Source organism: Centruroides vittatus, unplaced genomic scaffold (assembly GCF_030686945.1).
Source record: "Centruroides vittatus isolate TY-2023 unplaced genomic scaffold, ASM3068694v2 contig_875, whole genome shotgun sequence".
In the NCBI taxonomy this organism is placed as follows: domain Eukaryota; kingdom Metazoa; phylum Arthropoda; class Arachnida; order Scorpiones; family Buthidae; genus Centruroides; species Centruroides vittatus.
The window spans coordinates 3,649,747-3,667,769 of record NW_027122567.1 but is presented as its reverse complement, the minus strand read 5'-3'; the positions used below and the strand labels follow the sequence as shown (position 1 = coordinate 3,667,769).

Genomic DNA, 18,023 nt, shown 5'->3' with positions numbered 1-18,023 from the left:
GTAAATCTGATTTCCTATGTACCTGTACAAGAGTTAATTATATGTCATTTTATTTACCATATTTGTCAATTTTCACAAGTGTTTTAAAAATTATCATCTTTATCAGTGTATCACAGAGAAACAAAGAATTAAATATGCATATTTTGATTATATTATTTCACATCAGTTAGACTTGTTAGCCAAAAAAAGTTGCCACATTTTTGTTTTATTTTCAACAAGCACTTGGCTGTTTTTGAAGCACTTTTGGCAACTGTTGATTGAAAGTATTTGCCAGCTCTATATCCTTCAGATATGTAGTCAGTTCATTATGATAGGTTTTTCATGTATTAGTCACCTTTGTGCTTAGGTCACAATGCAACAAATTTTATGAATACAATCTTATTTAGACTGCAACAAATTTAGAAAGTGATAAACATTAAATAATAAGCAATTTTTTTTTAAATGTAAAATAAAAGGAATCAATTTTTTAGTTTGAATTTATGAAAATTTCTTGATTAAAAATAATGATGAAAATATACCTGTAAAACACAACCCCTGTAATCTTCATGGAACACTAACTGCTGCTGATAAAGGGGATCTAGTGTTTTTCTGGCAATAGAAGTCTTAGTCTTAGCTATACACTTGCGACCATTAACAAGATATACCTTCACATATGGAGCTGAAAATAAAATATACGAAAAAATTGTATTTATAAATACAATGTTTCTTTTTTCACATAAATACAATATGAAAATATTGAGTCCCAAAATTACAAAATTTGTCAATGCATAACACTTTAATTTTAAATTATTTATCAATGGTATTGATCATGTAAATTATATTCTATGATTAATGAAATATTCAAATTATGTTCTTATATCAATTAAAAAATAAACAAAAATATACTAAACTATTATTACAAATTGATGTTATACATAGTACTATAATAGATTTAATTATTATAAACAAACATCTACAACATTCTTAAAATCTCTTTTATTCATTCATTTTTTAATATATGTTAGAAATGTAATATACAGTATTTCATGCTAAAGTTTTACTACAATGAGTTAACATATATAAGTTTAAGTTCCTATAGCCTTCTAAAAGCTTTTTCAAAATGTATGAATTAGTAAAAATATTAAAATTTTAGGTGATTCTACTTAATAATAATAAAATGATTGCTATTATTGAATTCAGATATCAGCTATATCATTAATTATGGTTAAATAATTTTTACTTGCTTTTATAAAAAGCAACTAAAAATTTCTCAATTAAGATAATATCATATGTATAACATTGTATTTAGGTTGTACTGTATTTATGTAATAAAAAAAATCTCTACTATTTATTATTTATTTCCATATCAGTATATAGATTTGGAAATATTTTATTACTTGACTGGAATAAAAATCAATGACGTACCGTACATAATTTATTGAAAATTATGATGATTTTCTAAATTTTGTTAATCTTTGAATAGTGCATTTAATTACACTTCTTCAATAGAAGGGCAGTTTGAAAATACCATTTTTATAAATGATTTAAATGTACATTACAACACACCAGGAAATACATAATGACACACACAGAATCAATAACTGATGTAAAGAAAACAAAAAACTATCTCAAGACAAACATTTTCCAACTCCTCCTGAGTTATTCTTCAGGCACTATAACAGTTACCAGATGGAATGTTGTTCAGAACATAAAAGCTTTTTTTGAAAGAAATGTAAATTTAAACTATGAGTATAAAAAGTTAAAGCTGCACATGTGTTGTCCTGTTTATAATGAAGATTCAACCACCAACTATACCATCATGTCAAGTAGAGCCTGCCAAGCTATTGACATCATTTCCTCCTTAAAATTTATACAAGATTATGAAAAGTTAGCTTTAAAGATTTTACGACCTCAAACCATCTGAGATGCTCCTTGTGGGGTATAGTGAGGAGTTTGGCCCGTGTGAAGTCCACCAAAATTCCGGATCCACTGTATAGGTAGAGACGGCTGTGATAGTTCTAGAATGTTGCATGTCTGAGATGTTCTTGTATTCTGGTTCTCATAGAACATTTAGTGGACCCAATATACAGTAGTATCAAATCTGATGCCCTGATAGGATCATTGTATTCAATATATGCCAAGAAGTCTGGTATGGTTGGGAGGGTCCTTTCCGTTACGAAATATGTTGAAAATAGACAAGCACCTCCTGAAGTCTATACAAACAGCATGCTTCTTTGTATGCAAAAATCACTATGAACATAAGTAGGGGTTAAAGGTAACAGATAATCATTCCACCTCCCCAATTTTGTCAGTTTGCAATGTGCTGATGTACAACTTTGGGTAACCATGGGCAATGGCTAACTCTTTTATTAGTGCTAATTTAGCATTAAGAGCTTGAAGGTAGAAGAGCAAGACAAACTGTTTTAGACTTTAAATATCTCTACCCCTCCATTGAACTTCATGTTTTTGTGTGCTCTGGGACATCTTGGTTCATATTGTTAGTGATGACACTCTCCATCAGCACATTCTAGAGATGGCTCACTTAATTTGTTACAGTTTGGACTTTCAATCTAATAGTATAATCTACTGTCAGGGAAAGGGGGTCCCGACGGATAGCCCAATATCAGGAAATCTATGTAAGATAGTGGTTCAACAATTAGAAAGCAAAATCCTCTCCCAGTTCCTCCATGACATTCTTCTTTACAGGAAGTATATTGATGACATTATTATTTTTTGAAAGACAGTTCTGGATTTAATAGCCTTTGTCAATACCATCATTAACAATCCTTACAGGTTGATCCCGTAAATGGAGTAATCTAGCCCCTCAGGGGTGCACTTCTTAGACATCAATATTACTTTTAATGGGTCAGATATCAACACCTCAATATTTCTCAAGTCAGGTTCAATGTCTTCTTACATCCCAGTGGGGTCATGTAATCCTTATCATTACAAGATTGCAACCTACAAAGCATTAGTTATGAGGGCTTTTACCCATTCTTCTACCCTCAAGCTCTTGATGCTGAATTAGTGCTAATTTATATAGTTACATTAAATAAATTGCTGAACCACCATCTTACATAGGTCTCATGATATTGGGCTATCGATCAGGACCCCCCATTCCCTGACAGTAGATTATACTATTAGATTGAAAGACCAAACTATAACAAATTAAGTGAGCCATCTCTAGAATGTGCTGATGGAGAGTGTCATCACTAACAATATGAAACAAGATGACCCAGACCACACAAAAACATGGGGGAAGTTCAATGGAGAGGTAAAGAGATTTAAAGTCTAAAACAGTTTGTCTTGAGATTGTTTTTTGTTTTCTTCACACCAGTTATTGGTTGTGTGTGCATCATTATAATCTGAATGACTCCCAAAAATTCTTTCTTTATGTTTGGTATACTTCAAAAGGTATTGTTCATCATGAGTACTTGAACATTGGTCAAACCCTCATAGCAAATTTGTGCAGTGAACAGCTACAATGAGTACATGACAAATTAAGACTAAAACAGCCATCTTTGGCTAACCATCAAGGTGTTTTTGTTTCTACACCAGATTCTGCAATGATAATGCTCATCATTGAAGAAATTACAAGAAACAAAGTACAGTGGGCAATTGGTTAGCAAACAAATCTGACAAGTGCTTTTCTGAACTTTTTATTTAAAAAAGAAACTAATACAGTCAAACCTGTTTTTATGCGGGGGATAGGGACCGCATTAAAAAAAACACATTAAAAAAAATCTCACGAAACTTCACGAATGGCTGTAAATAATAGTTTTCGCAACACAATTAAAAAATATTTTTTTTATGCGGTCAACAGGGACCGCATAAAAAAAGTCTCACATAGAAAATAACTCAAAACCGTACGAAATAGAATTTATTGACAACAGATGTCAGCACTTGACTGCATCGTCTGGTCTATCGTCTGTTTTACATATTTTTGTCCAGGTGGTGTTTTGTTGACTTAAAAAGTAAATTATTTCATTTTTCGCATATTCATGCAATAATATTACTATAATAAGTGCATTTATGCTATAATAAGTTTATTTAGCTATAATAAGTCAACGTAAGACATGACGAATTGCACGAGACTAGTCGCCAACTATACCGCACAAATTAAAAATTCGCATTAAAAAAATCGCACATAAAAGGAGCGCATAAAAACAGGTTTGACTGTATTATTATTAAAACCTAAAAAGAGTGGAGTGTCAAGAACTCTGCCCACTATAGAAACTAAGCAAGAGATAATAGCCAAGGTAGAGAGTGGGCAGATGTCTGATGTTGCTAGGCAATATGACTTGAACAGGTCTACTGTAGGCACAATCTTAGCTAAGAAAGATATAATCAAGAAGACTCAAGCAGCTAAAGGAGTAACAAAAATCACATCTGAGAAACAAAGATGTGCCATCCATGTAAAAATGGAGAGATTCTTTTATCCAAATTAAAAGCAAAGGGAATTGAAAGGTGTAACTAGTATGACTATCATTCAAGAGAAAACTAGAGAAATTTTTGAAGAACTAAAGAAACAAACTCCACATTTGTCACATGAGAAGATAGAATTCAAGGCTACCACTGGATGGCTTGCAAAGTTTAGGAGATCAGGCATTAAACATGTGGTAATCCATGGTGAGTCAGCTAGTTCAAATAAAGAAAAAGCTGAGAAGTTCTGTCTCAAATTTGAATAATTCATTTTAAAAGAAGTCCACAACAAATTTTCAATTGTGATTAAACTCATTTATTTTGGAAGTGCATGCTGAACTGTACCTACATCACAAAAGATGAGAAAATATTCATGGGCCCATAAAAGACCAATTCATATTACTTTTAGGAGCTAATGCTAGTGGTGATATGAAGCATGTCCTGCTTCTTGTCTATCACTCTGAGAACCCTAGAGGATTCAAAAATTCCATAATTAAAGAAAGACTGCCAGTGATGTGAAGATTGAATAAAAGAGCATGGGTCACAGGCTCTTTTCAAAGAATGGATATTTTAAGTTTATACTCTAAGCTTCAGACCAATGAATTGCCATTGAAAGCAATGTCGCTATTGGACAATGTACCAGGACACCCAAAAGACATTGAAGATAATTTGATGGAAAACTTTCCCTGGCTGACAGTTTAGTTTTTGTCTCCAAATACCACTTTGTTAATTCAGCCTAAGGATCAGGAGGTTATTGCAGGTTTCAAGAAATTGTACATTCACACACTGTTTCGGTGTTTTGAAACATGCTAGTTCTCCTCAACAATGACCTAGAAAACATTTTGAAAAGAGAAATTTGATATTCTTGAAGCTATCAGGCTCATTCAAAAGGCGGGGTCAGAAGTCATTCAATAACAGTTAAATTCTGCTTGGCAAAAGCTGTGTCCCACCTGCATTCAAGGAGATGGGGAGATGATGACCCTGAAATTATGCATGAACTTGTGACAAATGCTAGAGATCTTGAATTAGAAGTAAATGAAGATGACATTGAAGAGCTCATAATGGAACTTAAAACTGATCTGACGATAGAAGAATTCCAAGAACTCCTGAACGAAGAACACCAAGAAACTCAGTGAGATGTGTTTTCTTCTGAAAAAGAGGAACATGAAAAAGGACCAATGCTGACATCTGCTATTAAAGATCTTTTGAAGAAGTGGGAGGATGTCAGAACAACAGTCTTAGAATGGCATCCAAACCAGGTTGAGGTTAATGGGCTTGAGGATTTCTATAACAACAATAATATTAATTACTTCCAAAAATTCTGAAGAAGAGAGAAAAGCAATCGACATTTGACAGATTCTTTAACACCCCACAAATAAAAAAAACACATGATTGATAAAAATGCAAGACTGTATATGTATGTATTATTATTATTGCATATAAATAAACATAGTAAGAAAGTATATAATTTTTTAATGTATTTTTTGGTGTCTCCAGAATGAATTAATCAAATTTCCATACAAATCTATGGTAAATTGATAATCAGTTAACAAAAAATTCAGGTAGCAAACAGGGTCTTGGATTGGATTATGTTTGTTAACCAATCACTCACTGTAATGCAATTGGGATGGGAGCTTTTACCTCATTCTTCCTATTCTCATGACTTGTAGTAATCTGACAGAGATAAGCCAGGATAATAGGAAGAAATTATTTTATTTACAAAATCAAATTTAGATATAGAGAATCCTCAGTCATAGAAAATATTTTGAAATATCAACAACATATATATGCATGCAAAGTTTTTGGATAAATTATTTTTTCTGCTTAAAATTTTAAGATTTGTTACTTTCAATATAAAGGTATATCTTACCAGGTGAGCCTTTTGCTCCTGCTTTTGGTTGTAAACCACGAGCTCTTATTACTTCAACCTCAAGATTTCCTTTACGGTCGCACATGCTTAGCTGAATATCTCCCAAACTGGGAGATGCTAAGACTTGTCTTCCAACTAATTGACCTGGTCCCAAACCTTCCACAAAATTAGAAAACTCTCCTTCTGATGCAAGTCTTAACGAAGGCAACCATCTATCATAGTTATATTGAAAGTCATATTTTATAATATTTTAAAAACAAATGATAATAATATAATGCATTCGAAGTATAGTAAAAAGTTTTGATAGTTAACATTCAAATATCTCCAAATTTTAGTTAGTTATTTTATATTAAAAAATGTTAGTTTTATAAAATTGAAAATTGCATTTACTTTCAATAATGAATAATATTAGGAAATAATAAATAAAATAATAATTTCTTACTTTAATTATAGTAAAGATCCTGTTTGCAGTTTTGTCAATTACACATAGCATAACATTAAGTATTACCAACAAAGTTTTCAAAAAATTTTTTGAAATTTTCTTTTGAAGATTATCTTTAATTATTATTTAAAATTTGTATATTTAGACATGATTAGATAAATAGTCATATGAGAATAAATTATGAATTCAATTTTCAAATTTCTATTCAAATTTTTTGTTTTAAATTGTTCAAGATACATTTTACACTCAAACCTGTTTTTGTGCGATTTTTTATATGTGCAATGTGTTTTGTGCAATTATTTTTGTGCAGTATATCAATTTGATTGAAATTCATATACCGTACACAAAAAATCACACAAAACAAATCGCACAAATAAAAAATTGCACAAAAAAAGACTGCACAAAAACAGGTTTGAGTGTACATTTTTAATTATTTCAAATTATATATCATCAGAATAAAGCCTACTTCTTTTAAATTTGTAAAATTTCATTTATTATTTTACTATGAATTATATCCATATTTTATTGAAGAAAAAATTCCTATTAATATTACCTCAAATATCTGATGACAAAATATTTTTATAGAATTTATTAGAGTATTTTAATAAAATATGAATTTCATGGTTTTTATAGTCTTGTTACATGTAATGTTTATAAGATTGGGAGTGTACTTGACACCAATATGCATAATGGATAGGTTCACATATAAACTATCTTTTGGTATTTAAAATGTTTTTATTAGGTAAATAAAGTGTTAGTACTTCAATGATGTTGTCTTCCTCAGTAACAGAAATGATTGCCTGAGGAAGACCACTCAAAATTCATATCTCATGTAACATGTTTTTGGTTTGTCGCATGTTTACTTTCTGCTTGTGATGTTATTCTTTTATTTTTCAAACACACACTTTATGTCAAAATATGTTTGTTATTCAAATTTTGTTACAATTTTAATTTTTTCATTGTGTTCTAATTTGGAAGTGATTGCCTGAGAGCATTAATATTTTATTTTGCTACTAAAAACATTTTAATATCAAAAGATAATTTTGTACGTGTATCTATTTGTTTATCTATATTATTCTAACAACAAACAAATATATATATATATATATATATATACACACACATACACACTATTTGAATCCACACCTTATTATGAGATATAACATAATCATACAAGGGAATACATACTGCTTATTTAAGAAAACCAAAACTCTTTGAGTTTCCTTAAATAATAAGTGTGTACGTTTCCTTGTATTTAAATAGAGTGCCAGGCTTTGTTTAATTTCAAAATAATCATATAATAAAATTGAAAGTCTATTATAGGATAGTAAATAACAATGACATGTAATATTTCATATAAACTTCATTGCAAACAAAGTACCTTTATACTTAAGCAGCCAATTTTTATCAGAACAGAAAACTGATTAAAATTTTCTACTGAAGTATAAAGATATTTTGTTTTGATTAGAGATGATATGATACCGAATTTTACTGATATGATCCAATGCTGATAATTTTCCAACCATTTTCCTAATTTTCTGATCTGATACTTGTTTCTATGATACTTGTTTCTTGTAGGTAGTAAATTAAATCCTAAAAGCTCATTTAGGTTTAAAAAATATTCTGCTGGTTTAGAAAATATTGACTTTATTACTAACCACTTAAATTCAAATATAAAGAAATAAAAGTTTACAAATTGATTTACAGCTGCCTTTAAGATGCATGTTATTTGTTCATCATTACACAGTGCCTCCTACAAAGTTGGCATTCTCCAAAAGTGACAACAATGATATGTTACATGGCCATCGGTGACAAATCACATGCATAGAAGGTGCTCTGTCTACCACAGATTAGTTTTACAGTACGCTGTCCATTGCCATATTTGAATGCTTGCCATGTTAAAACAGTACGAAGGATGCATATTGAATAAAACAGATTATAATATCAGTTTGTAAAACAGATTCCAATTAATTGGGAACATTCTGTTACACTGATATATCAGTTATTGGTTACATCTCTATTCTTGATTCATTTTATTAAGTCTAGGATTAGTTTTTTATAAACTTTATTATCATGAATTAAAACAGTAACATAGAATGAAAACAATCAAGATATATTTTGAATCCAGAGAAACAATTATAATTACATAATAATTTGACAAAACTGGAGAAATAACTATACCGCTTTCTTCATTTGGTTACTTCTCCAAATAATTACATATTAGAGACAGAAATTTCATGAGAAATTTATTTTATCATTGTTTTGTGACAGCCAAAAACTAAGTGATTTCTCAAACTTAGTCAAAGTATTGTCATTTTGCCTGAGTATTCTCTTCTCTTATGAACATGATTTCTTATTTATTCAAAATACTGCTTTTCTGGAGTTCACACGAAACTTCTTTCATCCTAGCACTTTTCTTTAGGGACGTTAACAGTCAAAATTAAAATTTTTGTGTTAAAAGATGGTGCTCAATTTTTTTTTACCTCAATTTTAAATTGCAGTTATGATCTCACTCAATCATGAAATATCTTTTACATACTGCACATACTCATATCTATTGTGATTTTTCAAAAGTCACCAAATACATTCACGATACATATGCACTGCATTTAGTTAACTTGCCTTCCATTTTCTATGTATCAATCTACATTTTAATTGCTATCATTACACACTCCTAATAAAACTTGTATCTTAAAGCTGACTGTCAATTTTAGTGCATGTTAGTCCTCATTGAATAAGAAGAACTATGCAACCAACTATCAAATCTGCATTGTTGGATATTGTGAAGTCAGTGTCAGCTTTCTTAGTAAAATCAACGATAATGATAATGGCAATTATTTTATTTATTGCTTATTTATTCTACATGGATATGGCAATCATTCCTGTCAGAGCCACACTAGCAACATTGTTACCCTGCAGCACCCACAGACTATGATAGAGGGGAGGCACAAACTATTAAAACAAAGGCATCTTACATTATGCAAGGAGCTTCAAATTCTGATTCAATGTCTGATCAGTGCTCCCACAAGGTGGCGCTGGTTGCACTCAAGGTTAACTTGGTCTTGAAAACAAGGAATTGGATTTAGGTCAATATACAATGAAGTTTCATGGGTCAATGGATATTATTCATTAGTTTTTTTTATATTTACAAAATAGAAGTCACAAATTTTTGTTGTTTACAGCCTTCTTGAGGATTAGGAAAAGGACAACAGAGATGAAAAGGGGAGAGCATGTACCCTAAGTGCCCAAATGTACAGGCACCCCTGTGGTTACCAAGGTAGCTCTTCAAACATCAGATATACTAAAGATATTACTGATGTTACTTTTTTCAAGTTTATTTTAATTAGAAAAATATTTTAACATTTGCTATTATTATAATTTGTCCAATAAAAGATGAACTTTTCAAAATTATTTTGGATGAATAGTTAGTCAGTCTTGCTGATGATTAAGACACCTGATTCAATAACAATATGTTTGCTACTTTCATCACTATAAAGTGAATTTAACAACACTATTCCCACCTTGACCATGTAACGTTTTATTTTGTTTACACAAAACAGTGTTACTTTCTTCCAGTTTTTTAATGAAATCTGAACCAAAGACAAGATCATTACTATTTTAACTTTTTTAAACTGTACAGTAAAAAATTCCATTTTATATTAATTAAAGTAACATTTGTATACAATTTAAATTATTACTAGATATCTTCAAATTCAGAGAATCATGGCATCACATTGTGAACTATTACAAAAATGAAACTTTTTTTCTGAAAGGCAAAGCTTATTTGTATAACAAAACATTTTTAGTGGATTTTATGCAAACATAAGCTTATATATACAAATGTTCAGAAAATGGATCATCAATTACAAACTTATTACAAATTGATAAATATTAATGTTTGCAATGAATAGTATATTCGGCCTCAGACCGAATACTGAATATTTGGCCAAGAGCGTGGCCAAATAGCCAAATATTTGGCCAAACTATTCAGCTTGATAAATGCATGTATGAAAACTTCCCAAAATGAAGAAAAATTGATTTTTCTGCACCATAACCTACCACTTATTAACTTCAGTTATGATGAAAATTGTACAATCGTTTCATTGTACAAAATTATTTAAGTTTATAATAAGGGATGATTTCATAAAAACATTTTACAGATAATTAATTATTATTTTTTCACATTTTATGACCTAAGTTTCGATCTAATGTGCCCACACAGTAAAAATTTTCATACAAACTTTTTACCCTTTTTCACCCGTTTAGGGTTGAATTTCATAAAATCTTTTCTTAGCATGCCTAAACTTTACAAAAGGAACACACCTTCAAATTTTTAAGTTTCTAGAACCAGTAGTTTTGGTTCTGTGTTAATTATGCTATCAGGACTTATTCTTTTATATACAAGTATATAGATGTCTAAATTACATAAGAAATAGGTAGTTTTCATTTAATTTGTTACCTTTTTTTGATCTCTTAAAAAAATAACTTAGTTATATTACTTTTCCTTTGATCTTTTAGATAAATAGGCAAAAAATTGCACTGTCTCAAACTTGAAATGTATGTTCAGCATTAATAAAAGTTACCAAAATGATTAATTTTTGTTATTTCTTACTCCTGTTTTTAGGTATTTGGTATTCGGCCGAATAGCAAAAAATAGGCTGAATACTGAATAGTAACCAAATATTCGTTGCATAACTAATAAATATTTTAAGTAAAAAAAAAAATATATTTAAATTATAAATAAACAAATGTACTGTAATACAAGACATAGCATTTACATTTGAATTAAAATAAAAGTAATAATAAGATATAGTAGCAAAAAATCTTAAAGTCATAATAAATAATTGTGAAAGTATAGTTAATGATGGTAACGTATTAAGAGGAGTGTTAACTAATGTTAACTAATGGGAAGGCATTAAATTGTTTAAATTATTTAAAGAACTAAAGTGTGCAGCTGAAACTGATAAAAGTTATTATTAAATAACTTTCAAGTGACATGACATTAGTAAAACAAAGTTTTGCTTAACTTTTTCTAAACAGTAATTAGATGAATGAAATAGAAATTTAGCATCATATTGGATGATCTGACAATTATAATCTATCAGGTCTTTATCACATATGGGTGCTAGCTCATCTTTGTTGAACAGATTATTATATTTTTGATACTTAGTGCAGTTTAGACAATCCAGTTTTCCTAATACACAAATCACCCTGCAAACTTTCAGAAATTTTTGACAAAAGGCACAGGAGTTATTAACCTTCAAAGTGGGTGAAAAAAGTGCCCCATACACACTAGTATCTATACATACAGAAAAGTCCCCCAACTTTTTTTTTTTGTCATGTTTCAAGGTCCAAGTCCAAAAATGTAAAAATCTTGGGGTCGTTTTTGACTGATTACCATAATTTCCCTCTGTTATACAACAGCCAGGAAAGTAAAATTAAATTAGTTAAATAAATCTATTAATTCCTAAAGATAGTTCTTACAGTGTCTTTTAATTCCAATTAATATAAGGAACAGAAAGAACTGGTAAGTAGTAGTTGAACTCTTATCTTTAAGGTAAATATCAAAAATGTAGTATTGAAGAAGTGGCATACTATGAACTATTATGTGGCTATTTCATCTCTTTCAATTCTCTGGGAGTGAAAAGAACATAGGATTGTGAAAACTCATACAGAAACTAATATCCATTGTTTTACTGCTCACTTTCCTACCACTAACATTTATACCACTCAGAAATCTCTACTAAAGACAATATAGTAGAATTCATTTAATATAAGTACATTGTTGAGAAGAGAAAAAAAATATTGACAGAATTCCAAAGTCCTGGTCTCCTGTATAACATTTATAAAATTTTGATCACATTATTCAATGTCAAGATTTAGAGTATGTTTATCTGTCCATCTTGACATGATTTTGTATCTCAAGACATAATTTTACAGCTAAACCTCTCTTACATGGCCAGTATCATAGTATACAGTTTCTGGTCACTTAAGTGAGGTGATCATTTAGGTACAGTTATGAAAAAATTGAAATACAAAACTGTAATTAGAGTAAAATACTGAATCTCACTAAAAGTTTAACACAGATTACAAAAGTAAACAAAAAATAAAATAAAAATCTGCATAATACTGTACATGCTTTGTAATACATGAGGGCATTTTTTTTTCAAGCTCCAATGGTCCATAAAACAAAGACAAGTGTAAATAACAAAATTAATTTATTACCAAAAGTTGGGTACAAACATGGTTACTTTTCGACATAAATTTCTCAATCTTCACGGTGATTGTCATATCTGTGGACAAGCTTTTCCATCCCTTTGTCATAAAATGTTGCCGCCAGTGAATTGAGATGGCCTTAACAACATTGTTCTGAAGATCGTTGTTAGTCTCAAACTTCTGCCATGCTGGGCATGTTTTCAGTTCAAGAAAGAGGTGGAAGTCTTCACACATTAAAAAGTTCCAAGCTGGGTGGAAGTCTGAAAAGTGGAAGTCTTCATCACCTTTAAACACTTAACGTATAGCCCCGATTTAGTGCCGAGCAACTTCCACCTCTTTCCTGAACAGAAAAAGTGGCTAGGAGAGCAGAGGTTCAAGACTAATGATGATCTTCAAAACAATGTTAGGTCCCATCTCAAGTCATTGGTGGCAACATTCTATGACAAGGGGATGGAAAAGTTCATCCACAGATATTACAAATGCACCAATCTTCATGGTGATTATGTCAAAAAGTAACCATGTTTGTACCTAACTTTTAGTAATAAATTCACTTTATTATTAACACTTGTCTTTTTTTTATGGACCATTGAAACTTGAAAAAAAAAAACAGCCTATGTACAACAATTCAAACTTTCATACAGAAAGGGTAATATATTAACACTTAATAATAGAATATTGAAGTACAGAGTATGGTATAAACATTGTGCAACATATTTCCTTTTTCTTATAACTATTGATTTTGAATAATTTGTTTTTTTTTTTTACCTTTTTTTTCCAAAATGGATTTGATAAAACAAAATAAATTGTTAAATATGATATAAAATTATGTATTCTTTGCACTACTGAATTTCATTGAAATTTTCAAACCTACTGTATTTTGTTTATCAGCTTCTTTGAGCAAATGTCAGTTTTCCTTGGCCGATATCAGCTTTTTTCAAAATTACGGGCATGCTCAGTATACAGGGTGTTTCAAAAAGAATCATCCAATTTAAAAAAATCATAACTACAGTGAGTGATCGGTTAATGAACAAATCGGATAATGAACACTTTCACAAAAGATTTTTATGTTCGGACAATGAACACATAATCGGATAACGAACACCTCACAGAACAAACACAAGAAGAAGTGACGTAAAATAATGAATACCGACTGGGCTTCCCTTGTCTTCGGGCAACAATTCGAAACTTTTCGGAGTGTGGGAGATGTCAACATTGACACTCAACCCGGCATATACTGATCGGATAGTATTCCTCTGAACTTTGAAAGTCTCCCTTGTAATTCCAGCCTTTTATTTTTCTAACAGAAACAATATTTTTATAGTATTCACAAGACTGTCGGGTGGGCACTCGTTAAGTTTTGTGTGGGTTTTTCTTTTCAAAAGGTGAGAGTATAATAGCAAAGGTAGAGAAAGAGTGGGCAGAAGATGCCTAATGTTGCTGGGCAGTATGGCTTGAACAGGTCTACAGTAGGCTGCAGTTCAATCTTATTTAAGAAAGACACAGTATAATCAAGAAGACTCAAGCAGCTAATAGAATAACAAAAATTACATCTGAGAAATAAAGAACATTGAAGAGCTCATAATGGAACCTGAAACAGATCTGATGACAGAAGAACGCCAAGAATTCTTGAATAAAGAACACCAAGAAACTCGGTGAGATATGATTTCTTCTGAAAAACAGGATTAATGCCGATATCTCCTATTAAACATCTTTTGAAAAAGTGGGACGATGTCAGAACAATGGTCTTAGAATGGCATCCAAACCAGGTCGAGGCTTGGGAATTTCTACAATTACAATGCTATTAATTACTTCTGAAAAAACCCAAATAAAAGAGAAAAGCAATGGACACTGGACATATTTTTTAACCCCAAACAAATGGAAAAAACATGACTACTAAATATGCAAGACTGTGTATATATGTATTTTTATTATTACATATAAATAAGAAAGTATATAATTTTAAGTAGTAAGAAAGTATATAATTTTTATTTTTTGGGGTCTCCAGAACAAATTAATTAAATTCCCATTAAAACTTATGATAAATCGATAATCGGTTAATGAACAGTTCGGATAGCGAACAAAGTCTTGGAATGGATTATGTTTGTTAACTGATCACCCACTGTATTTAGCTTTTAATCTGCTTTGATCAAATGATGTACTGTTAGAAAGAGGAAATTCTTGAGTTTCCAGTTTCTAGATGCAGTTGCTGATTAGCAACACCCGCATACTTCATTTACCTGTCACTTTCATATTTTCAAGATGGCAACTGGACAACAGAAAACTGGTTTTTCCCACAGTTAAACACCGATTCAGATGACTTCATTTTCCAGTAGGATAGGGCAACACCACACTGGTGCCTGGAAGTTCAAGAATTTTTGAATACACAGATTACCCAACAATGGATCAGCCATATGGGACCTAATGATTCAGCTTTACATAACTGGCTTCCTAGGTTGCCGGACCTCACTGTGATTTTTTCTTGTAGGGGTTTATAAAAGACACTGTTTACATGCTTCCTCTTCCAGCTACAGTGGGCAAACTGTAAAACTGCATAACAGCAATGGTGGCAGCAGTGGATCCAGACATGCTTGCAAAAGTTTGGGGCAAATTTCACTTCCGTTTGGACATATGCCATGAGTTCAAAGGGGAGCATATTGAGCACCTATGATTTAGTATTTAAAAAGACTTGAAGATTAGCCCTGTAATATAAAAGTAATCTTAATTGTGTATCTTCATTATTTTTCATAATATAATCATTTTAAATCGGATGATGCTTTTTGAAACACCCTGTATATTAACAGTTGAGCTAAGCCTGAATGTCTATTGACTCATCCAGTGTACAGCAAATTCAAAACTTTCCTTAATTCGTCCAATAATTTGCTAGACACTTACTCGAAAATCTTTAAAAGTGCAGCCAAATTTATTAACTTCAAACGTTTTTGGTCTTGTTAAAAGACCTTTCTCAAGAAGAAAAATACATTGTAAAATTCGAAGACTTAGTACGAATACAAAAACGAAACGGCTTTAGAACGTTTTTGAACAATATTCTGTTGCAAAATTACTTGCGTCGTCGTAATAAATAACTAATATAATGATATGTGCACAAAAAAGGAAAGAAAAAGAAAAGAAAAAAAAATAAGAATAAAAATAAAAATAACAGTAAACATCGGGATCGGGATGAAAAAATATACAAACAAAGATTCTTGAAATAAACAAGTGAAGGGCTATATAAAGTAATAAGGTTAAAGGCCTTTGCGCTTTCTGTTTTAAAGAAGGTCGTATTCTGAACTTTCGGTTTCTTCCATTTTCATGGGTTTAAATTAAGCTTGAATGCCAAGCAGCCGAAACTTTAGTGAACTCCCGGAAGTTGATGGAGAGACCTTTATGGTTTGCTTTACAGATCTGCGATGCCTCTGCGTAGTGGCGGTGCTTAATGTCCTGAACTACTTGTAAAATCCTGGCTTGGTCCCATTCTGCTTTGACCTTTTGTGGGTCGGCCAACACGTAGGTAGCCAGCGCTGTGCGTGGTTGTTCACTACTTACGTTTCTTTGGTGTTCTGCTATCCTGTTCTTGATAGATCTTCCTGTGGCTCCAATATACACCAGTTTATTTTGTCGTCGTGTTTCCGTAATGGGGATTTCATAGACTCCAGGAAGTGCATTTCTGTCGGTCTTGTCTTTATAGGATCTTAAGAGCTGGTAGATGGTAGGGTTCCTTTTGAATATGATTCTTTTGTTCGTAGCTTTTCCAATACGTCTAAAGATGTTACATAGTGATGCCCTATATTCCATCACTGTAAACTCCTTGGTAGTGGGTGGAATACTTTTCATGTGGGGTGTCTTGCTTTGGCAAATAATTGCACTAATATTAACCCTGTAATTCTTGGCTAATTTAGATATATAATTCGGCTCATCTGTTCTGTCCTTGGTGGTGTTACAATGCAAACAGGCTCTTTTGATGAGTGCACGAAAAGCTGCAAGTTTATATGCAGGGGGGTCGTGGGAGATCCAGGGGATAAATATAGGGTTGTAGGTAGGCTTCCTATACACTTTAGTACGGAAGTGTCCTTGGTTGTCAATTTGTATGGATAGGTCCAAGAAATGTATCATCTTATCATTTTCCTGCTCGAGTTTATTTTTCTTTCCTTTTTTGCGCACATATCATTATATTAGTTATTTATTATGATGACGCAAGTAATTTTGCAATGGAATATCGTTCAAAAATGTTCTAAAGCCGTTTTGTTTTTGTATTTGTACTGTCTTCGAATTTTACAATGTATTTTTCTTCTCGAGAAAGGTCTTTTAACAAGACCAAAAACATTTGAAGTTAATAAATTTGGCTGCACGTTTAAAGGTTTTTGAGTAAGTGTTTATCTATTAAGTTATATGCAGTCTCGGAAGAATTATAATTTGCTAGAACTGGTCATTGCTATTTTCCAGTATTCTTTTACTGATTGTGTCATTTAACAGGAATTTTACATAATTTATCTACATATTTTTTCTACGAATTACCTCTGTTATTTTCACTGCAATATGAAAAATAAGATCTTCACCAAGTGTACAGTACAGTAGTAATAAGCTGGCCATTCACTAGTTTGACATGTCCAGTAATCTGGCACTAGTCAACTCTCAAGTATTACCTGTTGTATTGCCAGAGCATAGACAAGCTTTCTACTAGTTAAACTGAAGTTCTTTCTAAATTTGAATACCTTTCCTCTAAATATGGCATGATATCAAACCTGACTTTGAATACTTGGAATAAAAGGATATATCTTGTATATAGTATTTTAGCTATCACTATTATATATGCTGTTTAATAAGATGTAATTAAATATTTTTCTTGAACTTTTACACATTTTTTATAAACTTTAAATTCTTGTTTTAAATGCTTTAATGATCTTTTAAAATACTTTACTGGCTTACTAGAGTAAGCAGGATGTTTAGTTTTGAGATGTCTTCTTTATTTTGCAAGATTCACACTTTTGTTGGTCTAAGATTCATTATAAATTAAACAGAATGGTTGTTGTTCATCAAAATTAGATTTGAAGAACAATTAATTACTTTTCTGTTTTTCACATGTTCAGGTTCCTTTTA

The 18,023-nt window shown here is 31.2% G+C and overlaps 1 protein-coding gene across 6 annotated transcripts in view; it reads right to left on the bottom strand.

The window, feature by feature from the left end:
* The window catches only part of LOC136983036 (regulating synaptic membrane exocytosis protein 2-like), a 341,614-nt gene that overhangs the window by 9,201 nt on the left and 314,390 nt on the right, over window positions 1-18,023 (bottom strand). For 5 of the 6 annotated variants that reach the window (XM_067279650.1, XM_067279651.1, XM_067279653.1 and 2 more), the window contains 2 exons: window positions 6,272-6,483; window positions 519-658 (listed from right to left, as the gene is read on the bottom strand). In XM_067279650.1, coding sequence (XP_067135751.1) covers window positions 519-658; window positions 6,272-6,483 — 352 coding nt within the window. Of the gene's footprint in view, window positions 1-518; window positions 659-6,271; window positions 6,484-18,023 lie in introns of those variants that run through there. The other variant, XM_067279655.1, reaches the window with a different exon arrangement.